General features: G+C 41.5%; 1 protein-coding gene across 6 annotated transcripts in view; it reads left to right on the plus strand.

The window, feature by feature from the left end:
• CDC25C (cell division cycle 25C) overlaps positions 1 to 22,351 on the plus strand; it is an 86,637-nt gene that overhangs the window by 55,410 nt on the left and 8,876 nt on the right. For 5 of the 6 annotated variants that reach the window (XM_073620416.1, XM_073620417.1, XM_073620418.1 and 2 more), the window contains exons 10-17: positions 4,703 to 4,792; positions 6,643 to 6,825; positions 7,483 to 7,584; positions 7,810 to 7,872; positions 8,026 to 8,124; positions 12,459 to 12,592; positions 18,000 to 18,056; positions 20,442 to 20,553. In XM_073620416.1, coding sequence (XP_073476517.1) covers positions 4,703 to 4,792; positions 6,643 to 6,825; positions 7,483 to 7,584; positions 7,810 to 7,872; positions 8,026 to 8,124; positions 12,459 to 12,592; positions 18,000 to 18,056; positions 20,442 to 20,553 — 840 coding nt within the window. The remainder of the gene's footprint in view (positions 1 to 4,702; positions 4,793 to 6,642; positions 6,826 to 7,482; positions 7,585 to 7,809; positions 7,873 to 8,025; positions 8,125 to 12,458; positions 12,593 to 17,999; positions 18,057 to 20,441; positions 20,554 to 22,351) is intronic. The other variant, XM_073620421.1, reaches the window with a different exon arrangement.

Raw genomic sequence — 22,351 nt, forward strand, 5'->3', positions numbered from 1 at the left:
AACACCACGCTAATTTTAGTGGCTCTGTACTGGCCCAAGAGAGCTTGGTTCTCGATCCTTTTTGCGGCAGAACCTCCCTGGCTCCTTCCGACCAGAAAGGATCTCCTATCGCAAGGCCCAGTTCTCTGTCCCCAGGTAGGCCGCTGAAACGTAGCCGGCTGGCTTCTGAAGAAGAGATTCTAAGAAGCAAGGGCTTTTCCGATCAACTGGTATCCACCCTCCTTGATAGTAAAAAGGAGGAGACGCGCCGAATCTACCAAAAGGTTTGGGGGCGTTTTAGAGCTTGGTGCCTAGAAAACTCTTTTAAGGTGCAGAGCCCTATAGCAGTCCTGGAGTTTCTGCAATGCGGGGCTGATAAGGGGTTAGCCATCAGTACTCTTAAAAGCCAGGTTTCAGCGCTTAACGCGTACCTAGAGAAATCCCTGGCCACCAACTCCTGGGTGGTCAGGTTTTTCAGAGCCCTTTCAAGACGGAGACCAGTGCAGGGTCCTTCCTTCCCTAAGTGGGACCTTTCCCTGGTCTTACAGGTTATGACAGAACCCCCGTTCGAGCCTTTAGAAGAGTGTACTCTAAAGGACCTAACGTATAAAGCTGTTTTTTTGGTGGCTGTAACCACAGCCAGGAGGGTCAGTGAAATAGAGGCCCTTTCAATTAGACCTCCCTTTTGTGTTTTCGGATAGAGTCATTTTTAAGACTGACCCGGCTTCTTTACCGAAGGTGGCTTCGAAATACCATAGAAGCCAGGAGGTAATTTTGCCAACTTTTTGTCTTAATCCCTCAAGTGAAAGGGAATTTAGGTTTCATACTTTAGACGTCAGGAGATGTATCCTACGTTATTTAGAGCTGACGAAGAGTTTTAGAAAGTCAGACTCTCTCTTTATTTCTTTTTGCGGAGCAAGAAAGGGACAGAAGGTGTCCAGATGCACCATTGCCAGATGGCTCAGAATAGCCATTAGTCAGGCCTACAGGCTAGCGGGTAGAGAGGCACCCATTGGAAATTAAAGCACACTCTACTAGAGCTATGGCAGCTTCACAGGCGGAAAGAGCTGGAGCAACGCCAGAGCAGATTTGCAAGGCAGCCGTATGGTCCAGTTTCACCACATTTGTGAAACGCTACAGAGTGGATCTGATATCAGCAAGTGAACAATCCTTTAGGTGAAAGGTTTTGCAAGCTGTTGTTCCACCCTAAGTGGTAAGTGCTCGTCTATCCTCTCAATGTGGCTGTCCTGAAAGACGGGGAGGGAAAATTTAAAGTTACGCTTACCGGTAACTTCTTTTCCAGTAGTCTTTCAGGACAGCCCTAGTACCCACCCGAAGTTTTGGGGGGTCTTGTGGAAGACCTAAAAAAAAGGCACAATAGTAATATGTGATAGTATGTTATTAACGTGTTCTTGTGTCTCCCCAGCTAACCGGAGGTGCTCTAGAAAAAACTGAGGCTGGCAGGGGGAGGTGTAAATTTATGGGGGCTGGTGCAGTGTTTCCAAGGAAGAGGAGGAGCCAAGGTCTCTCAATGTGGTTGTCCTGAAAGACTACTGGAAAAGACATTACCGGTAAGCGTAACGTTAATTTTTTATATAGTGTATGACTAGCATTACTCTCCATACTGTATATCTGATATCATTGTTATAATGTTAGAAAATAACCAATCCTGTTGCTTTATTTATTGGAATGTTCTGGGAAAACAGGAGTGAAGGACATTTTAGTTTTATTTAGTTTTTAGTCTCACTTCTAACATGTTTGCTTGCTACTGTACTTTTAAACAATATGCTCATATAGCTGGTTGATGCAAACAATGTCACCTTTTTCTTTTCTCTAGCCTTGTCATTGTTAAATCATATAGCATTGCATGGATAGGAAGGGGAGAGGAGGACAGAGGAGAGCTGCAGATGATGGAGGCATGTAAACTGACCACGGTGTCAGGGCTCAGCAGCCATGATAAACCGTGGTCAGTTTACAGGGGGGAGGGCATAACCAGGCAGAATCAGCCAGGTTTTTTTATATGACACAGGGGGGCAAATTACACAGCACAAGCACTGTGCTGTTATTCAGGATTTAAGGGAACAGGATCCAATTATTTATTTTTTTGGGGGGGTGACGAACACCTTTTAAAGTTGCAGGGAAATACAAGGCATACAGAGTGCTACAGACATGCATACGTGCGCACGCTATCTATCTTTCCCTAAAAATGAAGATTGGCAAAAGTCTGGGGACACCCTGAAAGTCACTTAGCTTTTGTTGTAGCTGGTCTACAATTTGCTTATCAAAAAGGACATCACTTCACTATGGGACAACACTAAAACTGCACTACAAGAGAGGTCCAAACATACAAAATTTTCCAATCAGCGCAAGTCCCAGAAACACTTCTTAAATGGATACCAATTTGTGTTTAACAGTTCTCTTGATCTAGCTGTTGCAGCTCCCTTGTGAATCCACTGAGTGGTGGACTGAAATCTGTAACACATATAGGGAGAAAGAGTGCACAGCTGCATAACGTGTATTCAATTAAAATCTTGAGTAAAAGCAAAAAGTTGCACTCACAAGTGGAGACTTGATATTTGCAATTACACCAACCTGTATGCCTCCTCTCCCGGCCTGTTGAGATGACTGAGCTCCAGGACCCGACGAGTGGGGATGGATGTTTTTCACAGGTGACCTGAAGGAGGCCTCACTTCCGAAACATGTTGTCATAGCAGGCGCCCATTCGGGGAGACGATTCACTTGTCACCGCTTCCTATCGCGGCCGTGATTGACGCCACACAGTGTCGGCTGGTCCAGCCACATGCACGGCTCCTCGTACTGTCCAGTGGGATGCTGCAGCAAGGATCGTCGGGTCCTGGAGCTCAGTCATCTCTACAGGCCGGGAGAGGAGGCATACATGTTGGTGTAATTGCGAATATCAAGTCTCCACTTGTTAGTGCAACCTTTTGCTTTTACTCAAGATTTTATTTTAATGTTCTCACACTAGGGCAGCTGTGCACAACAAGAGAGACTACCAAGATTAAGAATGTGCTTTACTTTTGATGGCTTAATGCCCAACGACAAGGACATATATCTCTACTTTACTTTCTCATAGGAACATTTCTATACTGTTAAATTAACAGTTCTATAGTCACTTACAAACACTTTCCTTTTGGAACGTCAGCATTGTAATAGCAATACGAACGGTAGTTATATTTGACATTCTAATGTAGGATCACTTTAAAAATCTCCATTTATCTTGTGAGAGGTGCCTGTCTGCTGGCCATCTCTTTAACAACTTCCTAATTACCTACTTGCTTTGCAGCTTCTTCTTGCTGCCTGGTACCCTGGCAAAGATTTCAAAGCAGACTGGGGTTTGAAGAAGTGCTGTTCAAGCTCTTTTGAAGAAGCACAAAGAAACAGGCAACACTGAGGGCTGCAGACACTGGCCAAGGAAACTTATTGCAGCAGATGAAAGACACATCATGCTTACTTCCCATCAACATCGGGAGAAGTCCAGCAGTGCCATCAGCATAGAATTGGTGGAACCCAGGACAACCCATCTACTGTCTGTAGAAGTCTGGCCAGATGTGGTCTTCATAGAGGAAATGCAGCCAAAAATCTATACCTCTCACTTGGAAACAAGACTAAGTGACTTAACTATGCACAAAAACATAGGAACTGGGGTGCAGAAAAATGGCAGCAGATGCTCTGGACTGATGAGTCAAAATTTGAAATATTTGGCTGTAGCAGGAAGCAGTTTGTTCACTGAAGGGCTGAAGAGAAGTACAATCAGTGTATGCAGGCAACGGTGAAGCATGGTGGAGGTTCCTTCCAACTAGAACTGAAACCAAAGGGCTTTTAGTGTAATCCTATTTCATTCAAACTATTTTCAATGTTCATTTACTAGGGAAAGATAGACACACTAGCACAAGTGTATGTCTGCATATTTGTATTGCTCTGTATGCCATATATTGTCCTGTAACTGTAAGTACTTTGTATATGCATCATTCTTGTTTAGTAAAAGTGCAATAAGATACTACTAGCCTGGTTTCCTTGCTTTACTGTAAGAATTCAGACAAGCGGTTAGCCAAAAAAGGAAAACAAAATGTTTGTATGTAAAAGAGGACAACCTAAAACTAATGCGGTATTTGACATAGTTTTTGATCAACTAATGCATCAATATCTGGTTCAATGGATGTAGTAGCAATTCTCTAAATTCTCGAGGTGCTAATCAGATATTTTGATTCTAATTTTGCCCTTTGTGTACATCATCCTTGAAAATAGTTGCTAACAAATATAGGTGCTGCCGAAAACAGTTGAAATTAATAAGACGTGATTGTGAAGAGTGGGATATATTTCTTTGGGAAGATGACACTTAAATAGTCCAGTAAAGAGAAACTTAAATTTTCTTCAGCCACAAATGTAAACTAATTTTTTACAAAATATTAATACATGTAATATTAAAAAAAAAATTACATTTTAAGTAAGTTTAGAATCTTGTGTTGGGCCATATTCATAGCCATCTTGGGCCACAGGTTTGACACCCCTGCTCTAAAGAAAGGACCCCTACATGGCTCTGAAACATTGGTCTGTTTCTGCCTTTACATTCTGATTAAAACTTTTATTTGGTGTTGGTGACTGTTCCTTCTCCTTCTTTCTATTCTTCTTTTTTTTTTTTTTTTTTTTAATTCATAGCTGTGATTTTTCTTCTAAAGTAGTGTCATTTTTTTCTCTTATGAAGAATCCATCCACAGCTGCTGCTAATTTGTCCTCATCAATGGCCATCTTACTTTCTGGACCTTTGATGACTCAAGAGATGGATGTCAGCAATGTAAGTAAAATAACACTACTTTTTTTTTTTTTTTCTTAACTTGGTCTGTTTTAAGACGAACAATATCAGAAACTTACAAAACTCCTGTATAGAAACGTTTTTTTGTGTTGTGTTTAAAAAAAAAAATAAAAAGTGCAACTTCTACAAGTGAAGTGGTGAGTGGTAAGTCTATATTACCAGAACATTAATTACTATATGGGTAATATGCTCAAGTTTCATGTTTGTCTCCCTAGACTAAATGTTGATTGTAAAGTAAAATATTCAGTGAGATAAATCCGTGTAAATTATATAGGACTCACTCTGTATTCTAGAGTAAATGAGTGCAAATTATATAGGACTCTGCATTCTAGATTGCATTTAAGTTTATGTAAAATATGACCACTTTATTTTCGGTGTTTTAAATATTACCCCTTAATTCTGTCAGAAATCTAGTGTGTTCATAACTCCCCCTACACTCTGCCTCTGCTGTACTCCTATCAGTTGGCATCATTTCTAGTTCTGTCTGTAGACTACAAATCACCCCCTCCCATCTATTTTACAGAGATGAGGTGAGAGAAAGGTGTTCTGTACTGTAGTCCTAACAAACTTTCTAGAAATGTGTTGCTAGCAGGGTCACCAGATAAAATAAGCTGTACCATTACCTGAGAGAAGAGCGTTCCACATTTTACTGCTCTAACAGTAAAGAACCCTTTCCACAATCTAAGGTTAAAATTTATTTTCTTCTAACCTCAAATCATGGATGTGTGTCCTCTTCAGGGACCTTAGGGTAAACATTTTATCACAGTTGCTGTGATCTACTCACCTTTGATGTATTTGTACATTGTAATCGTATCTCTTTTTAAAGTGGAGTTCCACCTAAAAGTGGAAGTTCCACCTTAGAGCCCTTTCACACTGAGCTGCGGACTGCAAGTTTTAGCGGCGCTATTCGGCCACTAGCGGGGCGCTTTTAACCGACTGAAGAAAGGGTTAAATGGACCCGAAAAGCATTGCTGCCGAAGCGCTTTGCAGGTGCTTCGGCAGTGGTGCCCATTCATTTCAATGGGCAGGGGCGGTTGAGGAGCGGTGTATACACTGCTGTTAAGATGCTGCTTGCAGGACTTTTTCTAACGTCCTGCAAGTGCACCGTTCCGGCCTGAAAACACTTAGGCTTTCACACTGGGGCTGCAGGGAAGGCGCATAACAGGTGCTATTTTTAGTCCTTTAGTGCCTGAAAAATGCCTCAGTGTGAAAGGGGGTCTTAAGGACTCCTCACCCCCTTATATGCCACATTTGGCATGTCATTTCTTTTGGGGGGGAGGAACGGGTACCTAGTTTTGACAGGTACCCAGCTCCAACTTCTGCTCGGGCTGCCTAGGCAACTCCCTCCCTGCAATCTTCTGGGACATGTCACAGGTCCCAGAAGATTGCCCGGCCATTGAGGAGGCGCAGTGCACACCCAGTTGTAAAGCCGCAAGCTATCACAGCCGGGTGCCAACACTTGTGATGCCAGGGAGAGGCGAGGGAGAGAACCGAGGGTTCCGGCGGCCACATTGCTGGATTGTGGGGCAGGTGAGTGGCAGCAGCTACACTTTTTTTTTTTTTTTGTAGCTGCTGACTTTTAATAAACACAAAAAATGGTTGGAACTCTGCTTTTAAGTGCACTGCATCCCCTTTTCATTTTGTTGCCCTTCACTGAACTGTTTGTGATTCAAGAACATCTTTTTCTTGAGGACTGGCAACCAAAACTGAACTGCATATTCAAGATAATGCAGAACAGTGTCTTGTTAACCAGACATGGATATATTATATATATAATATTGTATACATTTTTTTTTTTTTCAATCCAAAAGTATGTTCTTACATTTTTGTAGGTGTCTATGAATCGAAGCAGGCTTTATCGATCACCGTCTATGCCAGAGCAGCTAGACAGGCCTGTTTTAAAGAGACCTGTACGCCCACAAGATGGGGAGACCCCTGTTAAGGTGAAAAGAAGGCGCAGTACAAGCAGTCCACTCCAGCCTGATGATGAAGAAAATTTTCAGCGGAGAAGACGGGTGAGGAAATATTAAGTGCTGGATTACATAAATTAAATGGTGCATTAAGATTCTACAATGTGTTATACGTCCGCTTGCATTATTACATTTGTTTTAGTTTCATTTGTTGCTACCAAGGTCATTCTTTCTTTTTTCTCAGGATGTAATAAGTTAGAGAAATGTTCTGATCTTTTTTAAACGCCATAATTTGATTTATAGATAATAAGTCCATATTAGAAATGTATTTGACCTTGCATTGAAGATACATTTGGTGGGTGTGTGTGTGTGTGTGTGTGTGTGTGTGTGTGTGTGTGTTTTTTTTCACACAAACAGCAAAGCTGATGTACAGGAAATTGTGAGTCCTCCTTTTTTATATCTTTTTTTTTTTTTTTTTTTTTCTTTATATATAATCTCTCATCTCTCTCATCTCTGCTTTGCCCTGACAGTCACCGACTCTCTGCTCACAGAAGACCGAGAACCAAACGATCGGCGGTGTTTGATCGCTTAGTTCTTGGTCTTCAAGGTGGCAGAAGAGTGATGCAGCATCCACCTAGGCGGGTGTGTGTTTGTTTTTTTTTTGTTTGTTTTTTTATTATTTTATTACCGATCTTCTCTTTTAAAAAAGAATGCTTTGTTTTTTTACTTTATTTTTTATTTTTTTTTTTTTTTAATTTACAGGGAGCATCTCTGAAAAAGACCCTGTCTCTTTGTGATGTAGATATTACTAAAGCATTGGATGAGGACTATAGTCACAGACAACTAATTGGAGACTTTTCAAAGGTCAGGTATTTGTGTGTATCAAACTACACATACATGCATATACGCTATATTGTAATCTTTTATGGACCCTGTTATTTTAAAATATTTTTTGCTGCATAAGTGTGGTCCTTGGAAAAATTACCTAATTTCTCCACATCAGTTCGCTACAGGGACAAATGCCAATTTAATTGGTGTTTGTTTTACTGCTTGCTGTGCTTTGTTGCTTTGAAACTTTTTGTGTCACAGGTTTATGCTTTGCCTACTGTGACTGGACGACACCAGGATCTTCGCTATATCACTGGAGAGACTGTGAGTGTATATTTTACAACTGGAATGGCATGTTGGTTAAAAACTTTCTAAGCATTTTCAGTGTTCAGTGAGCCCGTTGAGGCATTTAGCCAAAATATTGTGTGCGCACATGTCATGTTTCATTACTGAAGTAACACCAGTTTTTGTTTTTAGCTGGCAGCATTAATTCAAGGAGAGTTTAGCAGTCTTGTGGAAAAAGTGTACATTGTCGACTGCCGATATCCTTATGAATACGAAGGGGGCCATATAAAGGTGAGCCACTGACGTTCAGAAGGTACTAAAGTGTGACAAATCTGTTATATAAAAATGTCTGTTTTAAATTGGAGGTGTTTTACCTGTGACCAGTCATGAACTTTTTATAGCTGTTCTCTGGGCAAACCATTAAAGTAAAACTATAGGCAAAACTTCTTTTTTTTTTTTTTTTTTTTTTTCACGTTTTGTAAAGTGTTAGTGAGGCTAGAGTAACCCCTGTTTATTTTTTTTTTTTCCCATTTGTGCCCCTTCACTTCCTGTTCCATAGCCAAAACAGGAAGTGGGAGGAAATCCCTACAAATTAAAGTGGTTGTACACCTCAAGCCATTCAGGGGTTAATTATGATCCTCCTGCTCCGCTCTCTCCCTGGCACTGTGGGGCCAAATCTGAGCGAGGCTGTTTGTCTCTGTTGATAATGATTACAGTGAAAGCATGTCTCTCTCCTCCTCCCCCTCCTCCTCTGTTAGCATGGCTAAGCACAGATAAGTTACTGTAGTGTCCACTGTGTACTGATTACTGACAGTTGCGCAGCTCTCTTCTGCCTATGAAAGTCTGCACCCCCTGTGCCTCAAATGCTGCCTAGTGTTTGAGGATAACTGATTTCAAAGTCTACAGCTCAGCATTCAAGCTGCGCTAGTGTTATTTCTGGTGGGATGGGGGAGTGTACAGATGGGACGGGAGTCCTGTGATGTCAGGACTCCGCCTCCTGAGCTCTGGCCCATAGACACGGACCGGAGTTTTTCAGGGGGCTGTGACAGGTACAACTAATGTGCTTTTGATTTTAAAAGAAAGAGCTAAGACAATGGTGCATGTCTTCTGTAATTGTTGAACATGAGGTTTACAACCACTTCAAGGGAATCCTTTGGGGACCCCCAGGCCATCAGAACTAGTATCCCCGATGTAAGATTTCCCCTCTATTACTGTGATTTCTGGATTTTTGGTATTTTCTTTTGCTTTCACTTTCAATGATAAAGGTAAACAGGACAAATAGAAAGGGTGAATCTCTCCCTAACGGGCACAGACAGCAATAAAAACGGACAGGTGTTCTAGTTCCTCTTCACTCCATCTATAACTAAAGAAATAGTTTTGCCTTTAGTTCTATTTTAAATATATTACTTATGAAAATAAATATAATGGCTGTTTCACCTAAAAAATAAATAAAGCAGAATTTGTCTATCCCAGTCATAAAATTTACAGAGCACAGTCCTTTCTGACCAGGCCAGAGACCTGTTTTTAATCGGCTGCAGTTCAGTAACCGCTACAGGTCTCCTCCCTTCTCTAGCCTGTGACTGTATGGTAAATGGAGAAACGGCAGAAGATGAGCTTTCTCCTACTATCAGCCTGCTCTTTGTACTGCAAGCAAAACTGGCTCCTTTAGCTGCTTCCCCATTTCTGCCTCCAAACTCTGCTGCACAGTGGACTGCAGGTGTTTGATACCAATTTATCACAGATACTCACAATACTTGCATTTCAAAAAGGTGTGTTAATAAATACAGAGCTGCATTTTTTTTGTTTTTTCACATCTGTCTAAAGTTCAGCTTTTAAAGCCGAACTAAAGACACTATACTTGCTTCCTGTGCAGCTTTTCGGTCATCCCGGCACACAGGGACCGTGCCATCGATGTAACCTGAGCCAAGTATGCTCAGCTCAGTTGACATGCTCCCTAAACTGAGCAGGCTGGTAGGTTTATTTTATTGCAGAAGAGACCTTGCATGTGATTGCCTGCTAGTAGTCTGTTGTAAAATGCCTTCAGTTCCACTTTAAGTGGATCTAAGAACACGAATATCATTCCAAGTCCAGCCTAGTAACCTGAGTAACAATTTTAGGTTAGCCTTAAAGGTCTTTGGGGTCAATTCAGTAAGGTTTACCGCATGTGATAAGGGGATCAGGTTACTCATTTGCATAAATTATCGCATGCAGTAAACTAATTCCAATTCACCAAAAAAAAAAATGTAATAATGCAGTATTTACCGGGGGAAAAAAACACTGCATAAAAAGCTCTTAAGTCCAATTTCCAAACAGACCAGAGCATTAAAAAGCATACGATACCCCACCAGGGTTTGGCTGGCAGTATTTGTCAAAAACCAGCCTGGGGGTCTATGGACCCCCAGGCTGGTTTTTGAGAAATAGCTGGTTGCTAAGGAGGGGGCCGGGAAGCCTGCCGGCGCATCCCTAACAACTGATGACTCGTCAGCGGGTCCATACCAGGCCCTTATCCGAGCATGCAGGTCAGAAAAGGGGATGGGTGCTGTGGGGCACCCCACCCCAAAGCACCTTTTCCCTATGTTGATAGAGACAACCCTGGGAGGTGGTTGTGGTGGTCAGGGGGCTTATCAGAATCTCAAAATCCCCTTTAACAAGGGAACCCTCCCCCAGCCATGTGAATGATTATGGGGTACCCATCCATTCACCGAAAAAAAAAAAAAGTGTTACAAAAGCACAAGAGACAGTTTTTGACAAGTCCTTTATTAAAAATTGTGTCTTCTTCCTTCAGTTGTTCTCCCTATTCTCTCTCCAGTGGTTTCTTCTTCTTTCGGTGTTTCTTCTCCCTTGCTCAGATGGGGGCCCCCATGCCATTTTTAATTTAATTTTTTCATACTTTTTAATTGTCCTGCTTTTTTTTTTTTTTTTTTTTTTTTTTTTTCCCTTTTGAGTCATCGGTTGTTAAGGACACAGCAGCGGCTTCCCGGCCCGCTGCTTAGCAACCAGCTATTTGTCAAAGAACTGCCAGGCTGTTTTTTGACAAATCCCAGTACGCTCCTTAGCAACCAGCTCAAGGCGGTAAATTACCGCATTAAATAATGAGGTAATTACTGCTAAATCTAACAAATACCACATTCAGTATTTAACGGTAAATTCTTAGTGAATTGAACTTTCACAACTGGTTTACTGCATGCGGTGTTTTACCGCATTTTATTTGTCGTTATTTAACTCTTAGTGAATCAACCCCATTGTTCTCTATTGGATGCTTTATCTCCATCCTACCGCAATAAAATTATCCACTGCCCTAGGCACACTTTCAAGCACTCACAATAGACCAGTTGTAATGTTCATGTCCACTACAGGGGTTGAAATGACAGTTAAGAGGTGGTAGCAGATTTGCGATTGCCAAGCTAAATCACAAATAGCGACTAAGGGTCAGAGCAATATTGAATCTGGCAAGGAAACGCAACACATAAGCCATGATCCGCAGCTCTCGGTGAATCAGCCTCTTGTAAGGTGACCTTGGATATTCTGAAAGGCGCCTATAAATGTATTATTATTAATCGGATCTGGGGAGGATCCGTGGCACATGCAAGAAAACCATTCCAGGATGAAGGTGGACTGCCACTTAGAGCAGAGTTTCACCCATTTTATGCACTTATCTTTTGTTTTTCTCAATGGAAATGCCTTTTATTTTCTTCTTTATCCTGCACTTGCGGCAGTCCCTGCCTAGGCGATTTCGTCACTAAGCGATTCACAAGGGTTCCTAAGATAGCGGTGTCATTTATCCCAGGACTTTTTGTGAATCTTCTACTGCCGAAATCTTGCGTTATTTGATGACAGGAAATTATGCTAATGGAGGAGTTAGGCGACATTTTCTAAGCACTGCATCTGCCGGGAGGAAGTGTATTAGATCTGTTCGGACCAGTAAGTATGTGGCGTGGGTGGCCTTAAAAACAAAAAAACGTGGAATGTGGGCATAGTTTACTGAATGCGGGCACAGTATCCTGCAACCTGTCAGGAAGGAGAGCCACGCAGCGGCATTACTGCGCAGGCGCGAAATCGGGAGGTGCATGCTGGGTAGCCATCTGCCCAGAAATTGCGGAATGAAGACAGGAGGGCTTCAGATGCCCACAGCTAAAATGGAACCTGCCTGCTTCCGAGATCTGTAAGTAAAAAACTATTTTTTTCTAGAAAGTAAAAGTGCAACACAGATGACATGTTGTAAATGTTAATGTACAGTACATGTTTGGACAAATGCAGAGCAGTCTTTAAAGTGTTTGGGGGACTGGAACTCTGCTTTAACAGCAATCTGGCACTCCATCTTCACCCCTAGAGCGGTTTTCCGATTGCCTTAGTGTAAGTCTCTGTGTTAATGTCAGTGGCCTAGGCCAACTCTGCTATCATGGCAAACTGCTTTTGTTATTGCAGAGAAGGAACAAAATAGCTTTAGTGAAATGTACTGAACTGGTGATTGGAAAGCTAATAACTGAAACCAATGCACATTGGCACTGGAGGATAACTTTGGTGCTGTAGCACCTATGAACTAAAGCTTTTATTATTTGGAGTTTGTGAAAGGTCAAAAGCAGCATTCAGTACAGTCTTTATTTTTCTTTCTTCTGACCGTTAAGGATGCATTAAACCTCCATCGAGCAGAAGACATGTTGGCTTATTTTCTGAATCAGCCTCTAGTTCCATCTGTGGCACAAAAGCGCATTATTTTGGTGTTTCATTGTGAGTTCTCCTCAGAAAGAGGTCCAAAAATGTGAGTACCTTATAATAAACACTTTTATCGTGTAAAAAAGTATTTTTTGTTTTTCATTGACTATTTAACATGTACACATAATTAAACAAATGCCTGCAGCCTAAAAACTCACCTCCTGAATCCCCTAAACCCTAAAATATTTATATTTTTCAATAAAAGAGCATAAAATACATGTAAACCCAATCATTTATTTTGACTTCGTCATGGCCAGCCCTTAACCCCTCCTGCTCTGCAGTGGGTCAATGAAAAACCTTTGGACGGTAATATCTCAGTTGTGTACTCTTGGTACTAGAGACCTATGGTGACTTAATCAAGGATGGGCAATAACCCCTGCTCTGCAGTGGGTCAGGGAGTATCCTTTGTTGGTCATATCTTACATTTTCATGTACTGACTGTCAATAGTGACCTTGTCACTGATGGCCATTAGCTCCACAGTCTGTACGTAATTCTTGGGAATCGCAAGCGAACGTCTCTGCCCTCCAGAGTTCATCTCTGGATTTTCATAATGTAACTGCTTCAGCAGAAAGTAATGTGGAGCATACTCTATTGTTCGGGATGCGTGAGTACATGGGATGGTTCAGTCTGTGGATATAGCTCATGCTTGTGCCCTTTTGGACCCTACTGATACAGCCCACCCATCTTGAATTTTGGAGTTAGCTGCATCTGACAATTCTAATTACCACTCTGGGCTTTAAAGCGGGGGTCCACCTATCTATCGTTTTTGTTTTTTTTTTTTTTTTTTAGTTCATTCACAAACGTTTCTTCTCAGCATTACATACTCACATATTGTGTGTAATATGTCCGCCTGTGTCAGATTTCGTCGGAAAGAATAACTTATATTATTCACTGCAGGCGGTTTCCATCTTCATTGTGGGCATTTGAAGCCCACAAGCATTTATTTCCTGGATGTGGTGAATGCTGTGCTCCCAGTATTCACCGCTCGTTCCCGCACATGCTCAGTGGCATCCTGGGAAGCCTGAGACTAGCTCCCAGGAGTCTGGGAGAGGCTAGAAACACGCCTACTCCCATGGGAGGAGAACCAGGAAGTGCAAAGAAGAATAGAAAAATAAAAGGTAATTACGGCGATTTAATTTTTTTTTAAACGGCATGTCAGCATCTAGGCAAGGAAGAGAATACATACAGATATTGCTCAAAATTTGGGTGGAACCCCGCTTTAAGGAGTCCTCTACCTGTGGGCAAATTTTTGTGCTTGTGCATTTGTTGCTGACACAGGGAATATTATTGTTCTTTTGTCCAGCTTGGTTTCTGCCTGGGTACATGTAGGGGCATTGGCTCACCGGTGGTTTCCCAGATCATCTGAGCTGGGACACCTTGGCATGTGCCCTCCATTGGGATTGCCTTTGGGTGCATCCCTGGACAGCCTTACCAAGAACACTTCTGCACTTGGTCCAGAACGTGGTATCCAGAGGTTACAAACCAGAGATGGAGTAACTTATCTTTTTGGATGAATTGGTATGTGGGTAGGTTTAGTCTGTGGTCATGTCTCCTACATTTAGGGCTACCTTGTTTAGACCTTTGCTACGCAGTCTGCACCTAACTAAACATGGAGTTATTTGTGTCAGCTGTTTCTGGGTAACCCTGAGCTCTCAAAAATCCTCATCCTATGTCTGATTCCAGGACTTTTCAAACTGTGGGCCCTGAGTGTTGGACCAAATAGCTTCAGTCTGCCAAGTCAGTCATTGCTCTCCTCCATCCAGGAGATTTTCTGGCCTTAATGAAATCAAGGATACCTAATTGTATGTCTTCATCTTCCCAGTGCTTCTATGCCATGTTTTTTTCATGGGGGCACACAACCTTTTCAAAATTGTTGCCTTAACCTGGGCCTGTCCACTGCACCTCAGGTCTCTACCAGGGTTCTAACACGGTCCTTGCCGCAACGTAAAAGTGTTTCCCAAGTGGGATGCTAGGATGACCTTCTTTGGGTATAGTTGACTCATGCTTGGCCAGCCAATGCCCATCAGACTGCAGACCCTGAGAACTCTGGCAGGTGCCTACTTATATTTTCTCAAGGGGAAAGCAGTGTGTACCCCTTAGTAAAGTGTTGCCAACATCCCAAATTATATTGCGAGAAAGCAAGGACCCCAACGAGGGGGGAACCTTTGTACCCCCTGGTACAGTGGGACTTTACAGGCAAACAAGACAGTTGATTTATAAGTAAAATCTGTTTATTAGAAAAATGCTTAAAAAAGCATACAAACAAGATTATCTAAACCTAGATCTGTACAAAATACTTATATACAGTGCAACAAGTTTTTATGATCTATTTCTTAGAGTTTTGAATACATATTATCTCCATGAGCCTGACATGTTTCAGGACAGGTGTCCCTTCTTCAGAGGCGTATTGAGGAGAGTTGTTTTAGGTGTATTCTAAAAAACAGGTGAGATCAATTTTAGACATAGAAATATTTATACAGGGCAAAAAATTCACATTATGGCAGCTGAGAGTGTCCAGTATACATACAAGTATCTGACCTTTAGAAAGATTTTTATGCAAGTAATGTGTAAAATTAAACTCTTGTATAAGGAGAGGAAGATAATGTAATAAACGAATCAGTAGATATGTGACCGCCAATTAACAAATAGTAGACATGGCGGCTTCCATTGGGCCGAGAAACAGCTCCACAAAGGCCCCCCAAAAGGAGAGGATGAGCCTCGCCAAATCCGCAATGGAGCCCTAGGGAAATAAGTTTTGATTGGATTAATGAATTGAAGAAGAAAGATATAGAACATTTTAAGTTATATAACTTGTATAATGTAAAAGGGGAGGCTGCCTTCTTTATGATCCAAATGCGGAATTAACAACTTTATGCTATATGCTATACATTGGAGTATTTGTTGTGTATTTTATGACAACATAACTAAGGCCTTTCTATATAAAATGAGAAAAAGAGCAAAACTTCTTATGATCTATAAATATTATAGAAGGTTTTGTGATATATATATATATATATATATATATATATATATATATATATATATATATATATATATATATATATATATATATATATATATATATATATATATATATATTTGTAACAAACAAGACTTGCCATTGCGGTCCTTGTTTAAACCGCACATAGGGCACTAGGGTTGTTTATAAAGAAAAACAATAGTGGATCAGAGAAGATAAGAAAGAAACAGTTTGCCTCTTTTTTGCACAATAGTGCAAAGATAATGAAGGACAATAAAAAATTGCATGGCTTGTTTACTTTTTTTTACAGATTTCCAAACGAGCAAGCTAAAGTATGGTTGCTGATGGCATGTATGTTTAATACTGGGCAGGAAGCCGGTGCCGGATTTTTAAAGGCTGCCGGTGCCTGTGCAGTGTGGATGGTTCTGTAAGTTCTGTAGCAGGCACTGTAGAGGGACATGGATTAAGGACATCCTAAGTGGAGGCCCCAGGGACAGGTCTGCACTGCGCCCGCCCTGCGCCAAAGCGCTGGGGGAGCATCACGCAGACAGGGCCCACCAGCGCAAAAACACCGCAATTGCATGTCCGGACTAAGCCGAACGGGCATGCAGTGTAGACTGGCGGCCATGCCCCCACCCGTGGATGGGAAGACATGGCCCCCGTGCACCGGGCGGAGCTGCAGCTGGGACCAAGGGAACAACAAATAATGATAAAAGAAAATGATAAAAAGGAATTAAATACATTCAATTGAAATTGGAGCAATGTTACTTTGTTGGACTGGATGTATGGACACTAGTCAGATGCACATAGTGAAATAATGACAAGACAATGATGGATACAGAGCGAAACTTGAACAACATTAACAGTGGGTACATGGGAGAAAGCATGGGAGAAACCGCAAAAATCCAAGTAGTAGTGTGAACATAACCACATTATTAACAATTAGAACAATAATGCATAATTAAATCAATATGATCTATTACATTAGTCCTGAACATCCTAGACATATTACTTAAACATGGGTGAAGATGTTATTTTGAACGTGTAACATGTCTAGATATGGTACATCATTCTTTTTCGCATCCTCCTGATACAAAACCTTCTAGAAATGGATGGAAACTCATTTGGGTGTTGAGTCCTGGAAATTGAGTTGCATTGAGATCGGCGATCCACCGGACCTCCCTCTGGAGCAAGATCTTGTTCCAATCACCACCCCTGTTGTCCGGATGGATCCGGTCAAGGATGGTGAAATGGACAAGGGGAAACTTGCCCGTGTGATGGTCTTTCTAAAGGTCGGATACTGGTATGTATACTGGACACTCTCAGCTGCCATAATGTGAATTTTTTGCCCTGTATAAATATTTCTATGTCTAAATTGATCTCACCTGTTTTTCAGAATACACTTAAAAAACTTTCTCCTCCATACGCCTCTGAAGAAGGGACACCTGTCCTGAAACATGTCAGGCTCATGGAGATAATATGTATTAAAAAACTCTAAGAAATATATCATAAAAACTTGTTGCACTGTATATAAGTATTTTGTACAGATCTATGTTTAGATAATCTTGTTTTTATGCTTTTTTTAAGCATTTTTCTAATAAATAAATAGATTTTACTTATAAATCAACTGTCTTGTTCGCCTGTAAAGTCCCACTGTACCGGGGGGTACAAAGGTTCCCCCCTCGTTGGGGTCCTTGCTTTCTCCACTTCACCAACTTGGCATAGAGTACAGGCAAAACTCCTCCATCATACAGCATAGAAGAAACCTCTCCATGCTACTGCTCCTGTTTGCAACAAGCTATGTAGAATTTCAGTCCTCAAACCATTCCTGCTGCCCACCTTTTGGTCACCTCCAGTTATCCAGTCCTCAGTTACTACCAGCTGTCCAGGTTTCATAGGTACTCTCAGGCTATACGTTTCATTACCGTCACATGGTCGCAACATGTCTGAACATAGACACAGAGGAGACAGACTTACTGTACCGGGTGCCCCTAGCTCACTTTCAACTAATGACTGGGTTTGCTTGCAGAGCTCCCCTGATAGTTCCAACATCTGCAACATGTAGTCATGTTGCCCTCCTGCACTGTAGTCTATTCAATCTTTGCAGTCCTTTAGCTCCGTTGGGTGTGACTGGGACCTCTGCTGGTTTCAGGTGAGATTTTTTACCACAGTCATGCAAGACTATGATCCAAATCGCCAATTTAGATTGCAGAGGCTGCAAGCGCACTCCCATGCTCTCTATAGCAAATTCTATCTGATTTCCCTGCAATCTTAGCAGCTTCCAAGCCATCAGCCTCAGAGATTCTGTTGCTCAAGTCCAAAACTCTTGAACTTGACCCTGAGGAGTTTCGGTGTACTGCTATTACTTCCAACTTGGAGGCGATAATTTCAGCTCCTATTGATGCAATGTGCACCACTCTAAAACTAGAAAATCAGCCTGTTGCTTTTACCACTGCTCTTTCTGTGTCACAGGTGGGAGATAACAGATGGGGACCTCCTGACCTCCATGTTCAACAACACACTGGTCAGGTTTGTATCCAGGTACAAGGATCCTCTAGTAGAAGCAGTGAATGTTTTGGTGTCTTAGTTGGATCCATACACCTTGATCTTGGTATTTCCTCCCCAACATTTTCCATATCTGCTTTCCAGAAACCAGATCTAGTGCATTCTGGTCATCTTCATTATCTTTGACTGGCCCTGGTGGATCTAGTATGCTGACCTGGTAAGACTCCTAACAGATGCTCTGTGGGTACTGCCAGATCACCAGAATCTTCTGTCACAACTTCTGATTTGCTATCCTGCTTCCCAGTTGCTGTCTTTCATAGAATGGCTAATGAAACCTAGATTCTGAGGGACAAGGAAATTTCTGGTTTCTCTGTGGGAGGAATCCTCTCCTTTGGACTAGCATTTGGCTCTCTGTACTATCAAGGGTCAGGGTTCTGCACTTTCTATCCTGCTTCAGAGACTGTTGGTCAGCCATGTAGCTCAGCCCATTCTGTTCCCAAATCACTCTGTGAGACCTAAAAGGTAATGCTATTGACAGACTTGGCTGTATATGTCCATTTTAAATTCTTTGCCTGTAGTTCCACTTTTTAAATTAATTTTGCTCATGTATTCTTGCTTGTGGTGTTTTTGTTTTTTAATCAAAGAATAATTTTTTTCTTTAGCTGTAGTCTAAACGCATCCTATTATCCATTGTTGATGTGCCTTACGTAGGCCATCATATTCCCAGCCTGTTCATCCCAGCTGCTCTTTTTATTCCCTGATGTTTCTGGTGGTACTACAGGTTGCCAGTCATCCCCCACCAGGCTGCGGGACCAAAAACAATTCTATATGTGGAAGTAGAAAGAGCCGTTGTGGCTCTTGCTGTCTCCACATGTAGTAGCACGGTCATCCATAGGTGTGCATGGCTCAGAATGTATGTGCATTAGAGGAGTGACTGCAGAAGTTAGTGTATGTTACTACAATAGTTCATATTCCTGATATGTGTCTGTGTTGCCATGTACTTGAATAAAATTCATGTTCCCTTTGCATTGCTACCTTTCGTGTGAAATACCTGGTGATCCTTCCAGTCTTCCTGCTTTCCTATTTCAAGCTGACCACTCCAGGACATGGAAGCACATCCTTTCCAGTGTGGTCAGTTTTCGTCTTTGCATTCTGCTTGAGAACACAGCCTGCTTATACTTCAATGATCAGACTTAGTGATTGTAAAGGCAGAAGGTTTTTTTTTTCATTCAAATAAAAAGCATTCTGTGTGCAGCAGCCCCCCTAATACTCACCTGAGCAATGATGTTGTAGGAGTGTCCCGGGATTTCCGCCCCCCTCCCCCCCCCCAATTGTCTGAGACAGCAGCGCGGTGCCATTGGCCCCTGCTGCTGTCAGCCAACGAGGAGAGAAAGGGCCGTCTGAAGGTGTCTGAATGGACACAGAGCTGCGGCTTGGGTGACCCCATAGCAAGCTGCTTTCTGTGGGGGCCCTCAACAGGAGGGAGGGTCCAGGTGAGCCGAAGAGCGACCCGCGAAGAGGAGGATAGGGGCTGCCCTGTGCAAATCCACTGCACAGAGCAGGCAAGTATAACATGTTTGTTATTTTTAACTTAAAAAAAAAAAAAGAATGAGACTTTACAATCACTTTAAGCTGTCACCTGCCCAGCCTTTAACTTGGGAGATCAGTGTACTGCTGTCTCTCTTCCTCCTGCTGACCCCTCCACCTCTCTACGACCCTTATACAGCTGAGAACAGGAGTCATGTGATCACCTAAAGTTTTAGGTAGGTATAAAAAATACTGTAAATTAAGAATGCTTTCATAAATAGAAATGTTAAGTTTATCAATTAACAAAATGGAGAGTACATGAACAGAAAGAGAAAATCAAATCAATGTTTGGTGTGACCACCTTTTGCCTTCAAAACCGCATCAATTCTAGGTTCACTTGCACACAGTTTTTGAAAGAACTTGGCAGGTAGGTTGTTCAAACATCTTGTACTGTGATCTGTTTTCTAAACCATATACTGTATCAAAGCTTCTGAGGTATGCCTGAAGAAAAGGCCAAATGTCTTCCCAGTGTCATGGAATGCCAAAGCACTCAAATATAGATATTGCCTATTAATTGTGTTGTAATCCTTGGTTCTGTAGATGTTTTTGGACTGTGGTTTCCTTGGCATATGAAGGCTGTTTGATTGTCATGAATGATCAAAAGAATAACTGCATTTAGTCTAAGGGCTAGTATTTTCGCCCGTTTTTTATGACCTGTTTTAGGTGAACCAGTAAATATCTCTAGCTTTTTTCAGGTGTTGGGAACTTTGATATATGTTTTGTGAAAGGTAGCTTTAATAAAATTTTGTATTTTGGCCTACCGGTCCTTTATCATATAACTCCTTTACTGTCAATTAGTCATACAAGTGTCTTCCAATAAAGGTGCCGTTTTTTGAGAGAGGAAGACCGGGCCAGGAATGAATATCCAAGTCTTCATTACCCAGAAGTGTATCTGCTTAAAGGGGGTTACAAAGACTTTTTCCCAGAATACAAGGTACGACTTCATATCGGTGTTGCTGCTGTTTAGCATGTGTCTCTTCTGTCCTATATAATTTTTATTATGATTTGTGCCTTGTGAGGATGCCTATATCAAGATTTTTTTTTTTTTAGGAAGGCGATTTAAAAAAAGCAAAGGCAAACATTCTAGCTTGGTCATCATGTAAATCTAGCCTTTTCATCCAGTGTTTCACCATGCAGCTTTACATTTAATGAAGGTAGCCGAATACCACAGTCCTTAAAAGAGAAGTGTGGAAAAAAAACAAAAAAATTCACGCTGACCTAGATGGATGCAGTACCGGTCCGATGCTGCATCTGTCCCTCGCTGCCTCTAAGACTGAGAATTGAGCAATCAAAGACTGCTGATCGCTCGATTCTCTGTCTTCGGTGAGCTCTGCCCCTCTAGTGGTTTATTGTACATTCAAAGATTGAACATGACATTTTTGCAAGTGTAAAATAAAGAAAAACTAATTTATTATTATTATTTTTTTTTGCACATGTTCTCAAGGACAGTGCTCAATCCTCCCGTGACATTTGTTTGGCAATCCTTTGCCTATTAGCCTAGAAAATTACCATTCATGTTTAACATTTGTCTTCCATTGATTTTCAAAAGGGTCCAGATTTAGCACCCAAACTTCAGTACTGTTTTCCAAACCGAACACAGGTACGTTTTGGCTCCTTGCAAATTGGCATCACCAAACAATATATATTAATAGCTCTATTGTTTCCGAATTGGTACCGGTGTATTAGTGGTCACTAGAAAATGAATACGTCAAAACGTTCTAACTGGTTTTGTTAGTTATAATTCTCACTGATTTTTATTTTCTTATTTATTTTTTTTTTTAATACGTTTTTAACAGTTTTCAAGAGTGAGACCAGGCATATCGACAATGAAAAATACCTTTTTTTTTTATGGTGGAACATTAATTTTGGTTGGGGTGGGGAAGGTTTTGCAACGATTGTCAGTTTTGTATTGCTGTCCTTGTGCTAGTGGGAGAGTTTTTCCTCCTTTGCATCTGTAGCAGTTGTCATTGGGACAAAGCTTGAGATGAAGTCTACATTTTTACAATTTCTGCTGGAGGTGGTGGCGAATGAAAATCTCCCCTCACTTTGGGCAGATGTATTTTCTAATGTTGTTTAGGTCTTCAGGACGGGAAACTGAGGGAAGGGAGATGTGGAGTTAAAGGGTCAATCCACTCAAACCTAATATAACCAAATATCTTGGCATGTGGCAGATACTGGAAAGTCTACTTCAGGGAGACTTTCCTGGATATCTGGAAATGCTGGATCTTCACAATCGCTGTGGCCGTTTTGACGGTACAGCCTGTAATTTAGGGGCATCCTTTGCTAACCTGTTGAAAATACTAGATAATTGGCTCATAGGCATATCCTCTATTATTTATTTATCTTTTATCTACAGTATCTCACAAAAGTGAGTAAACCCCTCACATCTTTGTAAATATTTTATCTTTTCATGTGACAACACTGAAGAAATGACACTTTGCTACAATGTAAAGTAGTGAGTGTACAGCTTGTATAACAGTGTAAATTTGCTGTCCCTTCAAAATAATTCAACACACAGCCATTAATGTCTAAACCGCTGGTAATAAAAGTGAGTACACCCCTAAGTGAAAATTTCCAAATTAGGTCCAAAGTGTCAATATTTTGTGTGGCCACCATTATTTTCCAGCACTGCCTTAACCCTCTTGGGCATGGAGTTTACCAGAGCTTCACAGATTGCCACTGGAGTCCTCTTCCACTCCTCCATGACGCCATCACGGAGCTGGTGGATGTTG

The sequence above is a fragment of the Aquarana catesbeiana genome, linkage group LG03 (assembly GCF_042186555.1).
Source record: "Aquarana catesbeiana isolate 2022-GZ linkage group LG03, ASM4218655v1, whole genome shotgun sequence".
NCBI lineage: Eukaryota > Metazoa > Chordata > Amphibia > Anura > Ranidae > Aquarana > Aquarana catesbeiana.